At 35.7% G+C, this 9895-nt stretch overlaps 1 protein-coding gene across 1 annotated transcript; it reads left to right on the top strand.

The window, feature by feature from the left end:
- The first annotated feature begins 1962 nt into the window (after positions 1 to 1962).
- On the top strand, positions 1963 to 3792 carry LOC124160876 (THAP domain-containing protein 2-like). The gene is made up of 2 exons (XM_046536983.1): positions 1963 to 2401; positions 3006 to 3792. Exons 1-2 carry the CDS (start codon positions 2249 to 2251, stop codon positions 3345 to 3347), a joined length of 495 nt encoding a protein of 164 aa, XP_046392939.1. The 5' UTR covers positions 1963 to 2248; the 3' UTR covers positions 3348 to 3792.
- Positions 3793 to 9895: the final 6103 nt, after the last annotated feature.

The following is a 9895-nucleotide window of genomic DNA, read 5'->3' as shown; positions in this document are numbered from 1 at the left end:
AACGTCCGATGGCAGCAAATGATTCCCCACTTTCGGCACGTGTAATAAACGTCGCTTATTTCCACTGATATCTACCTCCTCAGTCTTACGTTTTTCACTAATTTTTATCTCTGCAAATGAAGGAATTGAGCAGATATAAAAAAATCGCCTGGAGTAAAGTCAACACTCCCCACGTTCGTATTATCCGCATATACTGCTTTATGAAACAGTTGAATGTTGAGATGCGCAGTAAACATCGCTGGACTTTAAAAATTTGCTTTAGGCAAACGTTCGAAGTAAAGGTGTCAGTTAGTAGAGTAAGGTAAGATGTCAATTTGGAACGTACGAAAGTGCGAATTGTACGAAAGTCGAGTGTACGAAAGTCGAGAACCGCCTTCATATGCAGCCTGTAAATTTTACTATAAATATTGTAAGAAAAAATAACATAGAAATAGGTGTGATGACGTTTATTGAGAATATCATCACAATTACATCAATGCTTTTATAGTAGAAAAAAGGTTAATGTTGAAATAAAATACTGTTTATTGCCTCAAGGTTGTTGTCGGACCCGACATGCAGATAATGGAAATTGTAACTAGATGGCCTGGTTCGACACATGATGCGTGCATCTTTAACTAGAGCAGACTGGAATTGATGCTAGAAAGAAGGGAGTTGAAAGGATTATTGTTGGGAGACAGACCCTAAGCTGCCTTATCTGTACACACCATTGGCAAATCCAATGACTGCTCCTGGAAAACTGTACGCTTTCTGTTTTTTTTGCATGCAAGAAATGTGAATCAATATTGCAATAAGGTAAAATTTCATCTGCTACTATCTGTTAACTGACTGCATCCAATTACTGCGGGTATAGTATGGCACACTTTGCTACAGGGTGTATTGTAGAAAGAACTTTCGGGGTGTGGAAGAGGAGATTCCCTTCCCTGTCCATTAAACTCAGGACAGAACTGCACGCAACAGTGAAAATTGTTTTAGCTTGTGCCATCGTCCACAATATTGCTAGATTGAAAAGAGACGATTTAACTGATATGGTGCCAGATATAGCATTTATTGATGTCCATGTGGTTGCAGAAAATATTTGAAACCAACAAAGAGCTACTGAACGCGCTGCTTTCATTCAGCGGCACCTTGGGCAGGAATGATGACCTTTCTGTAATGTTGGTAACTATGGAATATCTGTAAAAATAATTACCAGATTTTTGTATAAGATCTTTGATCACAATTGGATTTTTTGGTTAAATTGAGGTGTTATCTTTCAGGTGCAGTGATCAAATTACCTGGTGGTGTGTGAAAAGATGTTAGCCAGAAAAACCTCTTTTCACTAAATTACTTTCATCTTCCCTCGTTATCGAAGATTCTTTAACCAGCTGTTAAGTAAAACGAAATATCAAGTGGGTAACGGCCGTTTTTCATCATTTTTTTGCAAATGGTATGTACAAATAAGGTAGCTGAGGGTTACCTCTGTCCCCCAATGATCTGATTGTAGCGGGCCTTGGGCATATTGTAGCGGGGTTTGGACTGATTACAGCGGGTATAGGGCTGATTTTAGTGATGCTAGGGCTGATTTTAGCAGGCATAAGGCTGACTGTAGCTGGTCTAGTACAGATTGTAGCGGGTCAAGAGCTGATTTTTGAGGGCCTAGGGCTGATTGCAGCGGCTGAATTTTATAATTTTATAAACACTTAGTATAAAGAGTATCATTTCGAATTTTTCTTTCTCCGCGAAAACTTCAAGAATACACCAAGAATTTCCACATCTTTTCTATCATTTCGCATCTCTAATATCCCATCGCATTCATCTTCCTTCGCACAGGAGTACAGTTTACGACATGAATTTCCACATTTGCATTCTCATGTTGCATTAATCATCCTAAGCTTAAAAATTTTAGTTTTTGTCAAGAAATTCCGTATTTGTATGCACATATGGATTGGTCGCGCCGAAGGCGCGTCAGTAAAACCCTACCGGTGAGCCAACCTCACCACAACCAGTCAGACAGATTTTACAATAATTAACGGTGTCGTGCCAACGCCACCTAAAGTAAAAGGCCTGAGGACTTCTGTTGTGTGACGTCACTTAGCGGAGGCCAATGTTTACTTGTAGTCAAGGGGACTCCGTGTTATATTCATGCTTGAATAACGCGAGTTCAAGGGCGAAAGTGATATAGTTGTACGTTGATTTAAGTTAAACGAAGTTGTTAATTGCCGTGTTTTCCGGAAATTTCTTTAAAATTCACCGGAAATTAATCTAGAAAATGGTTAATAAGTGTTGTGTGCCTCATTGCCGAGGAAATTATGTGGGCGGTGAACAAGTTTCGGTGTTTCGATTCCCAGATGATGAGCTGCTGAAGATGAAGTGGACAAGAAGCATTCATAGGACTAACTTTACTCCTACTACCTATTCCAGAGTAAGTACTATTGCTTTCTACTATAGTATGTAATAGTTAAACTTAATAACTTCACCTAATAGTAATTAAAATTCCCTGGAAAAAGTTCAAAAATGGGTTTCATACATTATTCTGTTTTAGGAAATATTTTAATTCGTGCTTATGCCGAACGTATATGTTATTGTGCTTGAATTTTTGACATGCGTTTGTTATTTAATAATTTACCGCCAACTTCAAGTGTCCTTTTGTAGTGTTATGTGCGTTGAGTAGGTGTGCATTGAGTAAGGTGGTGAAAATTATTAAATTACGCATGGGTCTTGGATATCGAAAAGGGTTTATCTCGTGCTTATTTTCAATTATCTCGCAAAAAAATGAGCACTGCCTGATTTAAGTTCCCTGTTAATGAATGAAATGTCCATCTATTTTGCTGCGTCGTGATATAATTTATGTGTTTGTATCTCGCCGCAAGTAGGCCAAAGCTCTTATGATGGCAGAAGAGGAGAGAATTCTACTAAAACAATTTCCAAGATGAGACTTTTTTTTCGAAATTCACAATTCGTACATCGTAATTAGTTGGAAGATAACCATCTCTCTCTATTAACGATACAATTTTTGATATTTATAGGTGTGCATCAAACATTTCATGTCTGAGGATGTTTTGTGGGAGACGTCTATGTTTGATGAGAGCACAGGGAAGTTGATCACGGTAAAGCTTCCAGCGCCGAGGCTGAGAGAAGGGGCGGTACCATCAGTATTCCCCGAACGTCCATCATGTACTTCAGTGAAAGCTCGCTTGGAGCCTGAAGAGAAGAGAAGAAAGAAGGAAATGGAGCAACTGGAGAAGTGCATTAGAGATAGCATAGAAGAAAGAAGGCTGTACGAGGAGGCAAGGAGTTTCAAAACATTGGGTGAATGTTTTGAGAAGCTCCAAAAGTTCTCGTCTTTTGGGGACTTCTCCTTTATTTAAAAAAAGACAAATTGCTTCTCTGCCATATCATAGCAGATCCATTTCCAGTAATGAAAGCATGTGTCATTATTGATCGGGATTTAATGTTAAATGTGTTCATGGACCACGCTGAACTGAAAAAGATTGGTAATTTCATCTTCTCAATGCATGTGAAAGACACCAATACTGTAAATGAGGTATTAGCAGGGCTAACAACGTTAATAAGTGACAAACCTGTCCCCAATTCTTCTATGGTGGATAAATTGGGGGTAATTTTGCAGCTCTTGGACTCTTTGCACGCCTCTGATGATTTTGTTGACACAGTCAATTTCTTAACTGAGCAGATTAAGCTTATGATAAGTAGTAAGCATTCTTATCGTTATCGGAGTGAAACTTTTGTTTTTTGCAGTATTTTCTTTACAATATCTCCCCATGCTTATAAGTTTGTTAGAAGTTCCGGTATGTTTCAACTCCCACATCCAACCACCATCTGCCAAGTGTGTGCCAGTTATAATTTAAGCCCTCAACGAGATTTGACCCACTATTTGGCATATGCCAAAACTGTTTTTTCTACTCTCAAGATCCATGAAAGACATGTGGTGCTCATGATGGATGAAATTCATGTAAGATCTTATGTTGACTACAAGGGTGGTAGCATTGTAGGCATAAGTCAAAACTCCCCTTGTGTTGCCAAAACGGCTTATGTATTCATGATGTCTAGTTTAATGTCCTCTTTCAAAGAAGTAGTGTACATATTTCCTGTGAGTAAATTCTCTGCTGATGAATTATTCGCGGTCACTAAAAACATCATTGTGGCATTAGAAGGCATTGGATATAGAATTGTGAGCCTGGTTTCAGACAACAACTCTATCAATAAGAGGGCTGTGTCAAAATTTTCTTTCCCCAACAAATTAAGCATAGTGTACCCCAACCCCTATGATAAGTCATGGCCATTATTTTTTTTGTTTGACTCTGTGCACATTCTGAAGTGCATAAGAAATAATTGGCTTAACCAAGGCAATGGACACCAATTTTTTTTACCCCAATTTCGATGATGTTTGCAAACCAAAGGAAATAGCTTCTTTCAGTACTGTTCGTGAATTATATTTCCTTGAGTGTGGTGACATTGTGAGGTATGGGCATTCATTAACCATTAAAGCACTCTATCCATCAAATTTAGAGCGACAAAATGTGAAACTTGCTCTCCAAGTTTTTAACGAGAATGTGGTGAACGCGCTTACCTTTTTGGGGAGAAGCAAGCAACTGGAGAATTCCTTAGGAAGTGCGGCCTTTATTAAGATTATTACCAACTGGTGGAAGGTAGTCAATGTCAAGACGCCTTACAAAAGTTGAAGATTAAGAGATGCTTTGCAAAAGCCATTAACTTTAGGGTGTGAAGGAATGAAATTGTTAGAGAGTGTTTTTGAGTGGGTTGATAGGTGGGGTGAGAGTGGTTGTGGTAATCTATCACGTGAAACAAGGACTGCCTTCATGCATACCACCCATGCTCTAATTGAGTTGGCCTCATATTGCATTAATGAGTTGGGTATGGAGTATATGTTGCCAGGAAAATTCCAGACAGATGCTCTAGAGGCTCGCTTTGGTTTCTAAAGGCGGCTGTCAGGCTCCAACTATCATGTATCCATTCGACAACTTTATGAGTCTGAAACCAAATTAAGGCTACAAACGTGCCTGCCGTTACGATTAAAGTCACAGGCTTGTGAGAGTATATTGATTGATTCGGTTGATGATGGTGATGATGATGATGATATCATTGATATGGATGGCTCTGAGTCAGGGTCGTTCATCCATTTCAAGATTTTTGTTGAACCGCATGACATTAATGGTGTTAGCTCTCATTTACCGGTGCTATCATACATTGCGGGTTATTGTCCTATGTGCGGGTTATTACGGTCCTACCTTAAGAAGGTCAACTGCTCCTCATGTAAGGATTTTTTTTCAAAAGACTGCATGTTGGAGGATAATAGCAATGATGATTTTATTAAGTGTCTGAGCCGTGGAGGTCTTTTTCTTCCTCATGAAGTCTCGTGAAATGCTGTTTTGTTTTGTTGTGTTTAGTAAAATAGTTAGTGGCCCTTTGGAAGAGAAGTTCCTTAGGGAAGCAAATCAAAGAACTGTTCTATTTAGCGTAACTATGAATGCATTGATAATGAGTGACTATTTTAGTGATGAAGTCTGTCCTGATGGACATCACATGTCAAGTGGAATTTAAAAAATTGTATATGTTGCATGTAACATATTTTTGAAGAACTACAGCCGTAAATTAAGTGATGCTTGTAGTAAACCTGGATTTAGTAGGAAAATTGTAACTCTAATAAAGTGAAAAAAAATCTTATTAAACCATTTTGAAGCATTAAAAATATGTTTTATTGCATTGGATGTGAATTTTAATGAGATTGAAAGGGGTAAGTCTATCCTGTTAATCACATCTAAGACAAGTAACAGGTATCATCATCCGTTGCCATTGGTCTGCTGCAGCATTCTACTTCATCCACCAGTCGCATCACTGATATAGGAACCTGGAAATATGATTCTGCCACGTATGCAATTTCTTATAACATATGATGAAGTTTCAATCTTCATTTATAATTCAAGTTAAAACTTTTATTTTATACAAGTTCTGCATTCAATGCTAATTTTGCCATTGAAATTTTTGGCGTTTTACTCATTCTATAATAGAGAGAACGGAATAAGTAAAATGCCGAATGCCAATGATAGAATAGAAAGCCTATAGAAGAACATCTTGCGCATCAAAATTTGGTGGTAGTATGTACTTAATATCTGGCTAGCTTTTGGTACTCTGTACGTCGAGATACGTATCACTTTAACTCACGAAATGATTTAATGTGTGATGCACCTCCCGCTAGAATGAACTTACGTCAGAATCAATATAATATGGAATATAATAGTTAGTTTATAATATGGAAGTGAATGGGCATTATGGGAATTAATCTTCGATGTAATTGTATTACAAATTTTAGCGTAAAGTACTGCAAACGTTCTTTCTGAATGACAGTTTCCTCGAACCCAATGTTCATTATCCAACATCGCAGACGATTTACCTCTGAAGTGCGTTTTTCTCCCTCGTTTATAGCGCGATACCTCCGGAGGCGATTTCGGCCTCCGCGTGATGACGTCACCGCGAAGTCCTGAGGCCTTTTACTTTAGGTGGCGTTGGTCGTGCGCATATGTACTGTTGTTGTGTGAAGTGTTGTTTGTGTGGAGAGGAAACTTAAAAACTAATTGTACCCTTGACAACAGATACAATACAGTAAATTGAATTATTTTTATTCTTTTTATTTGATTATATATATTTTTTATATATTTTTTAATTTTATCTTTTGTATTTTTTTGGAGAATTATTTTTGGGCAATTGTATTGGATACAATTGACAATCCTATTAATATTAAAAATTTTTTTTTTCAAAAGATTACCCATAAAAAATATTTTTTTACTCAGCACAATAGGCAGTATTGCCAATACTGTGATTATATTTTTTAAAGAGTATTTGAAAAATTGACAAAGAAATTAAAAATCGAAAATTACAATACAATAAATTGAACCTATGATTAAAGAAGGAAAGACATAGAAAGTACTCATGGACGAGTGATTTGATGAGGCAGTGTATATGTAGTTGGGACACTTGGGTCGTAGTCCCGTATGTCTGTAATTAGTGTATTACCTGTGCCTTTCAGCCTGGACTTGAAATTGCAAATTAAGTGGTTGATGAAGTCGCTACTAGAAGGAAGTTTGTGCACTGCTCTGACATGATTAATGTTGGTTAATTTGCCAATGTTGAGTAAGGAACGAATCGTTTTATTTTCAAATTGTCCTAATTTCTTTCTGATTGATTTGTCTTTGGCAAAGATTTCACATGCATACAGCACCACCGGACGGATAATGTTTTTGTAAAGGCGAATTCTTGAGCAGTGGGAGAGAGGACTGGACGGAGTTAAAAGACACGAAATAATTTGTCGTGCCACGAAGCCTTTCCCGAGGAAGTACTTTAGATTGGGTTTGTACTTCAATTTACCGTCAAGAATGACACCGAGAAATTTGTGGGTTTTGGCTTTTGGTATCATTTTCTTGTTGAAGTGTGGTGATGTGTGTGGTACGAATTTTTTGCGTTCTGAGAAATGTATGTGGGTGCTTTTGGGATGGGTGAATCTGAATTTTCCAAATTCGTGTCCATTTGTGTAGCCGTTTTAGATGTGTATTTAATTTGTTTATGTTAGTGACACCCGTGCGTGAAGTGGCAGCAATGGCCGTGTCGCATGCGTACATGTAAAGTGTGGTGTGTGGAGTGCTTATATGTCGTTGACGAATAGATTGAATAGTAGCGGAATTAGCAAGGAACCCTGTGGAACGCCTGCCTCCATAGTAGGACGGATCGGAATAGTCGATTTTTTTCAAATCCATCTAGCCCAATGAAAAAAAGTTGTGGGACCGATCAAAAATGAGGCCTGAAAATTTTGAGACCTCTAGGTGACCACTGACCCTCGCGTAAATGCGATTAAGGGGAGGAAGGGTCAAATTTCTAAAATTTTGACCCTCGACGAAGAACGATTTTCAATTCCAAACCACAATTTTAATTTTTTTATCTCTTCGCACTGAAATCAGGTTTATAACAAGGATTTTCAATTTAAAATCACCATTTTAATTTTTTATAGTTTCGCAGTGAAATGGCGTTTATATCAACGATTTTCAATTCCAAATGGCAATTTTAATTTTTTAACTATTCACTGTGAAAACGCGTTTATAATAACGATTTTCAATTCGAAATCACAATTTTAATTCTTTGTCTACTCGCGGTGAAATCGCGTTTATAACAACGATTTCATATTCCAATTCACAATTTTATTTTTTATGTATTAGCAGAGAAATCGCGTTTATAACGTTTTTGAATTCAAAATTACAATTTTAATTTTTTATCTCATCGCTGTGAAATCGCGTTTATAACAACGATTTTCAATTCAAAATCACAATTTCAATTTTTTATCTCTTCGCAGTGAAATCGGGTTTATAACAACGATTTTCAATTCAATTTCACAATTTTAATTTTTCATCTCTTGGCAGTGAAATTGCGTTCACAACAATAATCTTCAATTCCAAATAACAATTTTAATTTTTTATCTTTCACATTGAAATTGCGTTTATTTCACAGTTATTCAATTCAAAATAACAATTTTAATTTTTTGTCTCTTCGAAGTGAAATCGTGTTCATAACAACGATTATAAAATCAAATTCATAATTTAATTTTTCATCTCTTGGCAGTGAAATTGCGTTTATAACAACGATTTTATATTCCAATTCACAATTTTTATTTTTTATCTCTACGTTGGTGAAATCGCGTTCATAACAACGATTTTCAATTCCAAATCACAATTTTAATTTTTTATCTCTTCGCAGTGAAATCGAGTTTATAACAACGATGTTCCATTCCAAATCACTTCTTTAATTTATATCTATTCACTGTGGAAACGCGTTTATAACAACGATTTTCAATTCCATTTCACAATTTTAATTTTTCATCTCTTCGCAGTGAAATTGCGTTCAAAACAATGATTTTCAATTCCAAATAACAGTTTTAATTTTTTATCTTTCACATTGAAATTGCGTTTATTTCACAGTTATTCAATTCAAAATAACAATTTTAATTTTTTGTCTCTTCGAAGTGAAATCGTGTTCATAACAACGATTATAAAATCAAATTCATAATTTAATTTTTCATCTCTTGGCAGTGAAATTGCGTTTATAACAACGATTTTATATTCCAATTCACAATTTTTATTTTTTATCTCTACGTTGGTGAAATCGCGTTCATAACTACGATTTTCAATTTAAAATCACAATTTTAATTTTTTATCTTTTTGCAGTGAAATGGCGTTTATAACAACGATTTTCAATTCCAAATCACAATTTTAATTTTTTATCTCTTCGCAGTGAAATCGAGTTTATAACAACGATGTTCCATTCCAAATCACTTCTTTAATTTATATCTATTCACTGTGGAAACGCGTTTATAACAACGATTTTCAATTCCATTTCACAATTTTAATTTTTCATCTCTTCGCAGTGAAATTGCGTTCAAAACAATGATTTTCAATTCCAAATAACAGTTTTAATTTTTTATCTTTCACATTGAAATTGCGTTTATTTCAAAGTTATTCAATTCAAAATAACAATTTTAATTTTTTGTCTCTTCGAAGTGAAATCGTGTTCATAACAACGATTATAAAATCAAATTCATAATTTTTTTTCATCTCCTGGCAGTGAAATTGCGTTTAAAACAACGATTTTATATTCCAATTCACAATTTTAATTTTTTATCTCTTCGCAGTGAAATCGGGTTTATAACAACGATTTTCAATTCCAAATCACAATTTTAATATTTTACCTCTTCGCAGTGAAATCGCGTCCCTAACAGCGATTTTCAATTCAAAATATCAATTTCAATTTTTTATCTCTTCGTAGTGAAATCGCGTTTATAACAACGATTTTCAATTCAAAATCACTATTTTAATTTTTTTCTATCACAGTGAAATTG

The sequence above is a fragment of the Ischnura elegans genome, chromosome 6, assembly GCF_921293095.1.
Source record: "Ischnura elegans chromosome 6, ioIscEleg1.1, whole genome shotgun sequence".
Taxonomy (NCBI): domain Eukaryota; kingdom Metazoa; phylum Arthropoda; class Insecta; order Odonata; family Coenagrionidae; genus Ischnura; species Ischnura elegans.
The sequence above is the reverse complement of the archived record's forward strand: the minus strand, read 5'-3'. Positions and strand labels throughout refer to the sequence as shown.